Source organism: Marmota monax, unplaced genomic scaffold (assembly GCF_021218885.2).
Source record: "Marmota monax isolate L192 unplaced genomic scaffold, Marmota_monax_Labrador192_F-V1.1 WCK01_AAM20220418_F8-fsc00236, whole genome shotgun sequence".
Classification (NCBI taxonomy): Eukaryota; Metazoa; Chordata; class Mammalia; order Rodentia; family Sciuridae; genus Marmota; species Marmota monax.
The window spans coordinates 1,442,640-1,455,898 of NW_026693806.1; the positions used below are offsets into that span (position 1 = coordinate 1,442,640).

Genomic DNA, 13,259 nt, shown 5'->3' on the forward strand with positions numbered 1-13,259 from the left:
TAGTCACAGTTCCTTTTTATGAGGACGTACTGGGAACAGTTGATGTCCATCCTTCCTTTCACATTTCGTCTAGCATACCTATTTACATGAGGTTGCACATACACGTGTGTGTATACACACACACATATATATACACCCTCACTCTTGCACATACAGGCTCATACATATCATTTTAAAAATAAGCAGGCTCCCACTATTCATTAGTTCACAAATTGCCTTTTTCACTTAATTTTATGTTGACATCTTCCCATGTCAGTTTATAGAATTTTTTCATTTGCTCTAATAAAATTCTTTCTGTGATACATATAAGTGTCCTATAGTTTATTTAACCACTCCCCCATGGATGGCACCTATCTTCTTGAATTCTTTGCTGTCAATACTGCAGGGAACTTTTGGATACATCTACTTTGGGCCATAATTGCAAGTATCTCCTGGTTAGTTTTAGTCTGGCAGGTTTATTTGTGGCTAAGGTATAGGTGCTAAATGACAGCCTGTCAGTTAAAGCCGGTCCAGAAATGTGTTCAGCCTATAGATTAAATATATAGAATAAGTCTAACATTTGAAGACTGAGAAATTTCAAACAACAGTCTAGATTCTTGGCTTTTTTTAAAAGATGGGAAGCCTGACCTACCTTGAGTCTACATCTGGTGGGGTCCCAAAGGCTGGAGCTGAGCACCGCTGTCACCTTTAGATGGCATGTGCAGTGTGCAGTAGCCTCTCACTGCTTCCCCAGTGCTGAGTGGCAGGCCCATCCTCTTTTGCAAGTTCTGATGCCCAGAGCAGCTTGCTGTCTTTTTGTTTCTGGCCTTAGCCTACATAGATCTGTGAACTCTTAACAAGGGTTCCTAGGCCGGATTCCCGTTAGCTAGTTGCAGTATTTTCTACTTGTGTTATGGGCATTTGGGGGTTCTTCATTTTGAGGGACTATCCCATGCATGGTTTGTACTTGGCATCCGTGACTTCCAGTTACTAAATGCTGATGGCATCCCTTCTGCACCCTCTCTCCCAGTGGGAATGAACCATAGAGTTTCCTTTCAAGACTAGTATGACCTGACAGATGTACAGGAGCAACCTGAGAACCCTCTGAGATCCTAACTTAGAAGTACTGCCTGACTTACCTGTTCTATGAATGATTTGTAATTCCAGTAGAGGAGAGAGGCAGGATGGGTGGAGTGTGTCACTCAGCCTGGGTGCTTCGGTCTTTTTCTCCAAAAATCTAAGAAGATGGTGTCACATATTGTTTCCCCATTAGGTTCTGACTCGGTGTTCTTTCTTTCCTCTGACTCATTGACATGCAGCCTGGCTTCTGAACAGATGCTCATGGTATCTGAAAACATGACCACTTTCCTTAGGAAGAGATTGAAAGCATGCACATGTATTCTTACGTGCCTTATCTATCTTAAAAATAACAAGGGGAGAAAAAGAGGGATGGAGTCCAGTGTAAACCAGCAGGTCTTGGCCATTGCTATTGTAAGGACTTCCTCTAAGATCCATGAACACACCCCTTCCCCCTCTTTGTGTACAATGGTGAGAAACCTGTAGGAGACCCTGCTCATCTAAATAGATATATCTGCAAGATTAAAAAATAAACATTAACAGAAATCCCAAAGATAATACAGATAATTAGCATGAAGGCCATTTTATGGTGTGCCAGGGTAACCACAGGGTCAGTGCTTAATGACACCACTGGATGCCACACTTTGCCATTAACCAATATACAGTATTTCTCAGAAGTATCTAGAGAGATAGCAACACCTTTTCTATTCTACTCTGGAAACTAAGTATATTGAGTTACAAATGAAAAAAAAAAGTTAAAGATTTTGGGAAATTAACAAACTATTTCTAAACTGTTTATATTTTAAGAACTTTGCATAGTTGTTAAGTGTTGTTTATCTTATGAGTTGCTTGAAATCATATACCCTATTTTACCATTGGTTCAGGAGCACTTAATCATGCATTTAAGTCTTTTTAAAAGAAAGCTTTTGTTTAAGACAAAGTCCCATGTCTGTGGAACATTGATCACAGCCCCCATGTGTGTAAAAAAAAAAAAAACAAAAAAACAAAAAACAAACAAAAAAAACGGGCAAGAATTCTGAAGTCAAGTCATGAATCATTTCCATTTTCTTGATTAGTTATTTTGTGGAGGAGCATAAAGTCAACCGAGCAGCCTTGTCTTAGCTGCAGATGCGTTGCCATAAGCTCGGCCAACATACGATGTTTACTTTGGATATTTCCAAATTTCTCTGTGCAATTTTTAAAGATGAATTTGAATCAGAACCAAACCCATGCTCCTTGTTTGTGTGGTGGCACGTGAGCAATGGTCCCACCGGGATGGACTTAATGTTTTCTTTCCTTCTTGCAAAAGTTAAAGCATGACATTTTGCCAAATTTGACAAAGTCCAATAATTTTTTTTTTTTTGCCAGTTCTTTTCCCCCATTAAAATTAACTGGAGCTCTTATTGGCTTTAATGCTTGGACAGTCAGTCTTGAATACTTAATAAACTTTTTTATTAAAGAGGAGGGTCTCATTCTCTCTTCTTGCACAATATCTTCCTTGCTTTAGAATTTTGCTTTGTTGCTGTTCATGAAAGTAATCAGGAGAAGAGTGGCATGGCATCGTGGAGTTAAAAACTCTCAGTGGCCCCAAGGTGCTCTCAGAGAGATTTCAAAACATGATCCAACAGTTACATTGATGCCTAGCAATTCTGTTGAAAGGATGCCATGCTCATTAGGCAAACCACCTCCAGTCTGTTTGGAATCACAGTATTTGCAAACTATTTCCTATCTCCAAGGGCCATTTACAATGGAAAAGAGAAGAGATATGAAATTTTGAAAAAGTTGGTTGTAGGGTTTTAAGCCTGGGAAACACAACAAAGCAAAGGTCACAGAGAATCTGTGGCTCAGTCTGGCCTCTGCTATTTGGTTGCATAATTCACCCTGAGTGACCTGTTTTGCATCTATAAAATGGGATCCATGACATTTATTTGAAAAAATTCTAATGATTTTTAATGAGGAATGTTGCTATGTTAGTATTATAGATAGAAGGCTTGGAGCAAGAATCACCCCTGCTCTGGCCTCCTCTTTCTTAACTTCCCATTGGATAGAAATGTTTCTCTAAAAATGTGTAAGTTTTCTTTTCAGGAGACAGATTTAATTATCAGGCAATTCTGTAAGATTTCCAGTGCATTCCAATAAGTCACCCATTTTTTAAAAATTTCTGCTAGTATTTTGTAAATTCAGTTTCACTCCTGTGTTATATTTCATAAGGTTTCCAGCTTGATAAAGATTTGGGTAAAAATATATATCTTAAGAGAGACAATGAAAGGAATGCTGAGAACTGAGGCTGCACCCTTGGTTTTAGGTCCTAATGTGGCTGAGAAATGCTGAGATCTTGAGGGACTTTCTGTTAGTGAAAAGATAAAAGATTTTTTTTTCTTTTTCTCAAGTCTCCCATCATTAAAGTTTGGTTCTAACGGCAGTCTCCTTCTCTTTTTCATGTGTGTTGAAAAGCAGCTACTCCCTGTATCAAAGCCATCAGCCCCAGTGAAGGATGGACCACGGGAGGCGCGACTGTGATCATCATAGGGGACAATTTCTTTGATGGGTTACAGGTCATATTCGGTACCATGCTGGTCTGGAGTGAGGTAGGTGTTGTCTGAACATTAATATCTAATGGCTTGTTCTAGTTGAAGATACTGTCTATACTTGAATTTCTAATAGAACGTGTGGCATTTTGTGGGGCTGCTCTAGGTGGGCCGGCTCCTGTCTAGAAGAACTTCGGGGAACTAGGAAAGATGGGTTGAGTTCACCAGGAGGTCCAGCTTTCCACTGGGTGATTTCTGTTCTCTGGCCCGTAAGCACTGGGAAATCTCTGTTTTGTAAATTGTCCTCTTGGGCTTACAGCAGTGGAGGTCCTCTTGTATATTGGGAACCAAAAGAAGGTGCAAAGTAACAATATATATTGGAAAAGCTACTTTAACAAGGTAGTCTGAGGAATTCTATACACAAAGTCTAGCCTAGCCTGATCTTCAAAGACCACCATTTAAATGACACTACTAACCCAGGTGCAGATGATTCTTGATTTACTAATGACTCAGAATGAGTGATTCTCTGGGGAACCTAGAAGAACCCAGGGCTTTTTCCACAGTAGGGATTTATAGCTCTGGAGCACCTTGGGATATGACTTCACCCATAAGAAAATGACTGCGTTCTATCTGTGCAGTGCTCTCTAAGCTGCCAGTTGACTTGTCCGGCAATAACCAGCATGAGCTTAAGATCACAAAACATGAACATCACCTTTGCATAGATGTCACGGTGACTTGCCTTTGTTTTCTAATTCTGAGCATCAGCTTCTCTGCCAGAATCACTGTGTAGCATAAAACCAGTGTTAGTGCTGCAAGAGACCAGAGTTCATCCAGCTGGTTTCATAAATAGTTATATTAACTGCTAAACTTGATTGTGATCTGGGCTCTTTATGTATACCATCTCAGTCTTTCCTCTACACCACCAAGTAAATACCCTCAGATGTATCTTTTCCGGATAAGCTTACTAGGACTTGGAGACAAATAATTCAATAACTAGACAGCAGCTGCTTACAGTCTGTGGACCAAGTGATGTATGTGTTCATTGCCACGCAAAGAGGTCAGAAGCAGACCTGGAGCTAGAACCCACGGTCTCTGCTTCTGCCTATGATTGTCTTCCCTTGGAAAAGCAGTTTAGATAGCACATGTGCTTTTTGTTTAGAGAGACCATAGGGATGAGTGGAGAGTGAAGACTGTGATAGTTGGGTGTGCTGGCCCAACTGAACCTCCCAGGGAGTCTGTTCTTTCTAAGGCTGCCCCATGTGCTTCTCACTGGCAGCCGCCCACTGGGTCGAGCCAGCTCCTGCAGCCCCTGCCTTTGCATTTCCCACTCAGCCAACAAGAGATATGCACTTGGCCAGGGAATCAAAGTTCTCATAAAGCTGCATCAGAAATGAGCTTTTTAATGCATCCAACCATTATCCAAGTTGGATCACTCCAGGAATGAAAGGTGGACTCCACTCCCACTGCTCTCTGCGCTGTGTTCTCCGGTAGCAGTGCTGGGTGTCAGGGAGAAGCCACACAGATGTGGGCTATTGTGCGGCCAGCCGTGTGTCTTTATTCTGTTGTGAGCAGTGGCCCTCACAAGGGCATCCTCTCCCAGGTCTCCTGAACTGTGTCTTCTTCCCTTCCTGACCTTCTTTCTGTTGCTTATCATGGAAAATGGGAGAGAAGGAAAATGAGGCTCTGGTCCAACTCCCTCCGATGCCTCTACTGTCACAGCCTGTGTGGGCGCTGGGCAGAGCCTGCACCAATGCTTTCCTCATACCCACCTCCGGACTGCCAGCAGCTGTGGCTGTGTCATGAACCCACCATATCACACCATATCACAGAGAATCAAATTCTCACCATTCATGACACATAGACTCATGACACATATCCACCATTAAGAGAATTTGCTTCTCTGTGATATTAAAGAGGGAATGGCTAAAACACATACGTGTCATGAATCCACAGGGCATCCAAAACTATTTGAACAGACATTCCTTGAAATGACTAAGTGCCCCACAGCATTTGCTGGGTGTCTACATGGAGGACTTTCAGTTGGGCTATGACCACATGATTGTCCTGAGGCTCAGTGTAATAGATCTTGCAGAAGTGAACTCTTTTGTTCAATTTTGTAAACTATTTCCATATTTCAGTTTTCATATAGGTGACTTAGCAGATATAATTTTCCCTGCTTCTTTGTGTGCAGAGAGAATTTGGCACTGCCTCAAAAACAAACAAACAAACAAAAAACATTGTTTGGGAGTAAGAAATAGAGAAATAGCTCACATTACCAAGGGCGATCACGCAGACACTTAATAGGTATCACATTATTTAATCCTCCTGTTAGTCCTCTATTAGGTACTCTTGTTATTCTGATTTTATGTATGAGTAGTTTGAGTGTTGAGAGATTAAAAAAGATAATTCAGCAAATATATTCTTGAGAGAGAGATGGACACCTATCTGTCTAGAGTCTTTGCCCTTGACCGCATGACCTTGAGGTTCATGCCATCTCTAAAATGCAGTACATCTGATTTTAAGTAGATTTTAATAGATTTTAATCATGTCTCCCTTTCTTCATTCTCTAGCCCAAAGCACCCAGAAAACAGGCTGGTGGGTCAGGACAAGAACATAACAATTTTAGATTAGCAGTTGATGCTATTATTTGGAGTCTTTTTTTAGCTGAAGAATTTTAAAAAGATTCAAAGAAAATAGGGTGGCTTAATTTACCCTCATCTGTGTTCTTCTCCTGCCTACCCAATCTTTTGCAAATGAGTAGTTCAGTTTAGTTCACTGATTGCTCCCTGAGGGTTGGGAACAAGAAAGGTGGCACTCCAGCACTCCTACTTGGGGGCCCTCTGTGAACCCCCACTCCACCCCCCACATCTACATGGCTTTCTTGTGATTCTCATTTGCTCTTCCTTTCTTTTGAGAAAGTAAATTATTTTACTGATGTTATTGGGCTCCTTATCCTGACATATTCCCAAATACTTAAAGAGAAAATTCTCTATAGTGTTTTAAATATAAATCTAGGAAAACCAATGAGATTGATGTGTACTAAGTTTTAATGTGGGTTGAGTTTTTTCCTTGACCAGAGAAGCTCTTGGTTACCTGACTTTCCGATCCACATGTGATTTGGAGCAGTGAGGGGCTCCTGCTACTGTTGTGTAGCGCTCCTTGTTGTTTTAATATCTCCTTCAGAATTCCTCTAATTTCTAAACAAAGAGTGTTAGCTGCCTTGCTTATGGTTGTCTAACGCTGGGATAGGTACCATGGGTAATTAAAGTTGGGTTTTGTGGGATCTGGTGTTTTATTTGGAAAGACAACTTGCTCCCATGAAACAAATTAGAGAGTTGCATAATATATTTATGTAATCTAGTATTGAATTTGTGGTTTAAAATACAAGGCAAGGTTCTAGAAGGCAGAGAGAATGTAGTGGGTCAGATGTAGACTGTTCAAAAAACGAATCAAGTTCCAATTATGTGTGGATGACTCTCTGAGCGAGGTAGTTTCAGATCTCACAGTTTTTCTATTTAAACACAAAAATACCTGAGAGAGTGCATGCTGCTTCAGGTATTTTATCTGCATGTCTAAGAAGTACCACAGTGGGATTATCAGGGAGCAGAAGGTAGTATGTCAGGGAAGGATTGAGATTGCTTACAGAAGCAGTGGGCAGAGAGAGTTGAGGTACCTGGATGATTATTGCAGTCCTGTTGCCCAGACGGTCCAGATCTAGTCAGTGTTGGTCACTGGACCTCAATTTCCCCTCTGAAAATGAAAACTTGAGGCCAATCCTCTTTGACATCAAAGCTGCCCTTCTTTTTTATCTAGAAGGGGCCAGTGACTGTGGGTGGGAAACAGCTTCTTTTCATCCACGATTGCTCTTTTCTTTCAGAAGACACTTGCAATGCACACATAGATTTATCTGCAAAGGGTTCCTGAATTTCTTTAAAACAATTTAGCCAATAGAATCTTCCTTTTTATGTCTGCAGTCAACATTTCTACCCTTTATGCCTCAGATTCTAGTATCTGATGTAAACCTGAGACTTACATATAATATTGCTCTAATTCATTTTCCATATAGTTCTGTTGAATGCTAGTTCTTACGAATATTAATAGATGCCTCGTGGGAGATGAAGGAATTTTTTTCCCAGTAAGTTTGGGAAATGTTGAATCAAAAAAATTGAACTCGTCCTTGTCATAGAACTTTGCAGAATTTTTGAGGTACCAAATGCACGGTGGATAACCTAAGATGCAGTATTTGGCATGTCCCAAACTGTTAGAACCATAGAACCCTTGTTTTCAAGGATCACCTCACAAGAAGATCGATGGGTGATGGCTGGAGTGCATTTTGATTTTATGTTAATGAAGTCAAGTCATGAAATTCAATCGTGGAGTGGTTGGGCTGAGATAGATGTGAGAAAAATAGTCTGAAATATTTGCAGAGCATTATTTAGATTAGGCCAGGAATGTTTGGAGCCATTATTCTTTAAAGCTGCAAGGCTTTGAACAAAATTTCTGTCATATTTTGCATCTGGTTTTAGTCAGTACACACTTAGCATTAGATGCCATATGATTTCATAGGACAGCTATATTTAAAGATTGGCAGTACCACTTAGCTCAGATGGGAGAAGCCAAAGTTTCATCACTGTTCAAACCAATTAGCTTCACATAGGGGCGACATATTGTCTTCTTCATCCAGATGAATATTTTTGTTCAACTGTATTCCCAGAGATAGGGAATGAAGACAAAAGAAACTATCTGTGGGTGAATGTAGTTGGGTACATGGCAGTTTGGGGGTGGGGGACTGGAAAGCAGTTTTACCATTTGAATCCCCAAACTAGAAAACCTAGGGTGAATGCAGTTCTTGATTCTTTTTTCCTCTCTACTTTTTCATTCTCATTGGTACACCTGATTCAGGGGAATGAGTATTAATAAAAAAGAGAATTTGCTTTTCTGTGGTATTAAAGAGGGAATGGCGAAAACACATATGTGCATCCTACCGGATGATTCCCAGGCCTCTTTGCCCAGCCTTGATATTTACTGAACCACAAGTCATTTGGGGTGTCGAGGAATGCTTCTGGGTCACCAATTACAGTGTTTTTATTTTGTGAGGAAGAAGAGGCTCTGGAGAGGTACTGTGACTTATTCTAGGAGCACATTGGCCGCCTATTGCTAGGGTGACAGCCTGGTTCTCCTGACACCCAGCTTCACCCACGTTGAGCTTGAGGTCATACCAGGTTTTCTCATGAAATTTCCATAGGCTTTTAAAATACTTCATAAATTTACCAAACCTCTCCAAATTTTACACAAAATGACTCCTTCATACTATATTATAAATGAGATACAAATACCACTGAAATCTCACACACACATAAGGAAAGTTGGAGGATGCCATTATGTCCAATACCACTTCTTTCAAATTTTCATAATAAAAGTAAAACATAAATAGCCGTGTTCATTTATTTTTCACATATTGAGGCTTACAAATTGAATCCAAAGTTAATTACATGCATAGATTTAAAATAACTGATAGCTGCCTTGTTTTCCTTAAACGTGTGTTTCAAAGTCTGTTTTTATTTAACATGTATTTATTGACCACCTAATATATGGAAGATGCTTGATACAAAATTAAGAAGTTTATTTCTTTCAAATAAGTTACATTAAACTTTGAGTATGTCTTTGAAGAACAACTTTCAAGCCCAAGTAATTTTATGAGGAATCATTTCTAAATGAGCTAGCATATTAAAGAAACTCAGATTAAAATGGCCTAGTGGCTGTTTTAGTAGAGCTAAACCATTACAGCCCTACTCCCTTTATTCCTCAAAATGCTTTAGTCTATGTCTTTATTTTTAATGATGAAGGCACTTGAAATTTGTCCTGTCTGTTGATAATTAGGGGATAGTGAAAAAAAGGCTTTCAGATGACATTTTCATCTCCATGTTTCCGGTGTGCTCAGGAGGTACTTGTATGTGCCTAGAACTTGGAAACAGAAACCACAGAAGTGTGATGCATTTCTAATTTATTTGAATCAAAGACAGAACTCACACATGGCTGCAGCCACCTGACTCTAGGAAGAACATGGATGTCTATATCCTTTGCTCCTTCCTGGTGTGCTCTGTGCTGATTGCTGGAGGGGCTCCCTGGTGCTCTGAACTGAAGACCCCTGCTCCTGCCCTAACCTTCCCTGGTTTCCTGTCTCCCAAAGCTTTCTTTTGGTACTCAGGCTCTTTTCAACATTCTCCTGCAGGGTGCGCCTGGATTTATTCCAGGTGCATTGAATTGGTGGCCGCTCCTTGCACCTGAAGGGATTCTTTGTCCGGTGCTCTGTCTTGTTCTTCCCTCTGAGTGCTTTCCCTTTCTTCCTGTGCCTGTGTTCTTTGCTCCCAGGATCCTGTAAAAGACCACCATTTCCTGTGAGGTCTTCCCTCTCTGCTCCAGGTGTAGAATATTCTCTCTTGTGTCCAAATTCCTACATTGCCTTATATCTACCATACTATGTTTCTATTCTTTTCTTTTATTATTGTGATTCAAGGAAGTGCCTTCTCTCTTGAAGGCAGGATCCATGCTACATTCAGCTCAATCTCTCACAGGGCCCCCCCGCACCAACTTAGAGGTCAGATGCTTTATGTTTGCTGAATGACGCTTCCTCCCTCTCTCCCTCTCTCTCCTCCCTCCCCACTTTCTTCCCTTCTTCCCTCTTTCCTTCCTTTTTTCCTTCCATTTAAAAAAATGCTCCTTGTTAACAACTATTATAATTGACGATGCTTCAAAGTAGCACTGTTCATGCCTGTAATCTCAGCTATTTGGGAAGTTGAGGCAGGAAGAACTCAAGTTCAAGGTCAGCCTCTGCAATTTAGAAAGATAGGCATCAAAACAAAACAAAAAATGAAAGAAATAAAAAAGAGCAGGGTAAAGAATAGAGCTGAGAATGGGGATATATCTCAGTGGTAAAGTCCCCGGGGGGAGGGGTGGAAGTAGATATAGCAACTTGGTTTTTGTTAATGCATGTGTGGGTAGGTAGTTCATACTTACATATATTAGTTGCACATTAAATGTGTACCTAAATACTTTAGGATAAACCTATAGAAAATGATGACAATAAAGGAGTAATAAAACCAGCACTTTTTGAGTGGTCTGTATAGGGGATGCCTTTCCCTAAGTTCATTATAGGTATTATGTCAATTTATCCTTTTAATAGTACTATTAAATGTCTAGTTCTTCCCACATCCCCTATCCCATTTACTCATAATGGAACTCAAGGTCAGAGAGATAGAGTGACTTTCCAAAGGTCCCACAGCTGTTTCTTTGCAAAGCTTGAATTTGAACCAAAATCTACCTGACTTGAGAGCCATCTCCTAGCCATTTAATATGAATGTAGTCAAACCCATTTATTCAGAGAGTGTTATAATGACTTCAACTCTCCAAAATTCAAGATCAAACAAAAGACAAAAAAGAAAAAAAGGAAGAGAAAAAGTAAAAAGAATAAAAGACTTTCTTTAGCGTAAGCAGAACAATAATTTTTAACAAATGATGTTATCTGTTTTTCCCGGTTACAGCAAATGAGAAGGAACCAACTAGAGACAGGTCATATGTAGAAGCAGGTTGTTAGAAACAGGCTCAGTGACAGTAGAAGTGACAGCTGACAGTCTAATGTCTAGGGCAGAAATGGAAAACCTAAAAAGCAGACACAGAAGTATATTATTGTGTGGCACCTTAATGACTATTCATAATGGTGGTGGCTCTGAGTCAGGAAGAAAGAGCTGGCAATTATTTCTAATAAATTCTGATTAAAACAGCAAGAACTGTGTAATGCATCCTCGAAAGACTTCCAGCCAAAGCAGTGTTAGGGCCACTGTATTAAAAGAGATTTGACTTCAATTTTCTGTGGAGCTTTCTTAGGGAGCATCTCTCGGTACTTGGAGGGACATGTTAATTAAGGACTTACTGAATAAATGTGCAAGTATCAATGTATACAGTATGCAAATAGGGGCTACACCACAAAAATATTAGAATGAGTCTTTGCCTTACTGCTTTGATATCTTTTTGTTTTCAGGCCTTTGAAGGACACTAAAATTTTTCAGTGAAAGGCAAATTCATTCCCTCTTTCCCCATCTATCAGTCTTTTGGCCCTCCTATTTTTCTTTCCTAATACCACAGGCAAAGGTTTCCTTAAACTTCCAACTTTGATAATAAGCATTTGGTCCCTTCCATAAATGCATCTGGCTCTGTTTTTTCTTTTATATTTTAATTTCCAAACAAACAGGCAGGCACACAGGACCCGGAGCCAGGCTGAAGCAGGGAAGGACATTCCTTCTTGCCTGAATGTGGAAAGAGCAGCCTTGAGAAAGAGCTCATTGTGTAGTTTTAGACCACAGGGGCTGGCGTTGCCGGTGTCTGATTCTCTCCTTGTGGACCTTAGGAACTCACCAGTGCTCCTCCAGCCCACAGATGGCCAGAATGGGATCCAGTCTTTAATGGGGCCCAATTGGCATGCTATCTACATCCTGGGAAGAAAGCTGGAGAAAGTTTATTTAAAAAACAAATTACAAAATAAATAAATAAATAAACCCACAAAACCCAAAGGTAATCGAAGCAGAATATATTTATTTTAGTCTTTTTCTCCCAAATCTGTTATTTTGAAAAATGATCTTGTGACTGTTTTATACAATTAACTGCATTGATTGAAGGGTCGCGGTGAGCTTCCTGGTCAGCACTGGGCAGCATATTTTTGTCAATGTCTAAGGAGGATACCAGGAAGTTTGTGGTGGCCAATTAAGAGTTTTTTGTTTTTGTTATTTTAGTAAAAAAGAATTCCGAATGGAATGGTGTTGATTCTTTCTCTTCTTCTTTCTTTCTTTCTTTCCTTTTTGAGTGTTGGGAATCAAACCCAGGTCCTTTCCCTCACCTACTAGGCAAGCTCTCTGCCACTGAGCAACATTCCCAGCCCTGGTTTTTTTTTTTTTTTTTTTTTTTTGCATTTTTGTAGATTCATAAGGGAGTTTATTGAATCTTCACCTAAAGTATCAGTGGTGGTTAATGGCATCACAATATTTATTCATTCAGTTCAATGATTATTTATTGAGGACCTAGTTCCAAGGTCCTGTGAAATACTGGGAACCCAGTGAAAAAGAAGAACAAGTATGTGTCCTCACGGGGCATGCATTCTATTTCTGGGACACAGACCCACATAGCAAAATCTGCCTCCATGTTTCTACTCTCTGTATCTTTATTGAGATGAATTTCAGACAGTGTTAAGAAACACTGCTGACTATTCAAAAGCCAGAATTCAAATCCCCTATTTAAACTCCATTCCTGAGACTTGAGTTTCAGAAGTCTCCTCTGACACTCAAGAGTTTATCTTTGGGGATTCATGTGACCCATCATATTCTGCTAAACATGGGTTTAAAGCTATTTTCTTGAAAGGACAAAAGAAAACCAGAATGTTTATGAAACAGTAAATGCCTTCACTGGCTTTCTCTCACGTTCCCTGAGAAATCATATACTGCCTTGGAGACTGGCAATTCTTGGGAATGAAAAAAATCTGTGTTATGAAACCCAGAGAACTGTGATTAGGGAACAAACCAAAATACACTGAGGCATTCAGGGAGCATCTCCTGATTTATGTGGTGTCCACTTTGGGGGAATGGAGATACAACACGGAGGTCCAGCCAGTGCATTTTCCAGGAACAT

The 13,259-nt window shown here is 40.1% G+C and overlaps 1 protein-coding gene across 8 annotated transcripts in view; it reads left to right on the forward strand.

The window, feature by feature from the left end:
- The window catches only part of Ebf1 (EBF transcription factor 1), a 379,326-nt gene that overhangs the window by 276,095 nt on the left and 89,972 nt on the right, over positions 1 to 13,259 (forward strand). For 4 of the 8 annotated variants that reach the window (XM_046462212.2, XM_046462214.2, XM_046462207.2 and 1 more), the window contains exon 9: positions 3,511 to 3,644. In XM_046462212.2, the coding sequence (XP_046318168.1) occupies positions 3,511 to 3,644 (134 nt within the window). The remainder of the gene's footprint in view (positions 1 to 3,510; positions 3,645 to 13,259) is intronic. The other 4 variants (XM_046462213.2, XM_046462215.2, XM_046462208.2 and 1 more) reach the window with 1 other exon arrangement.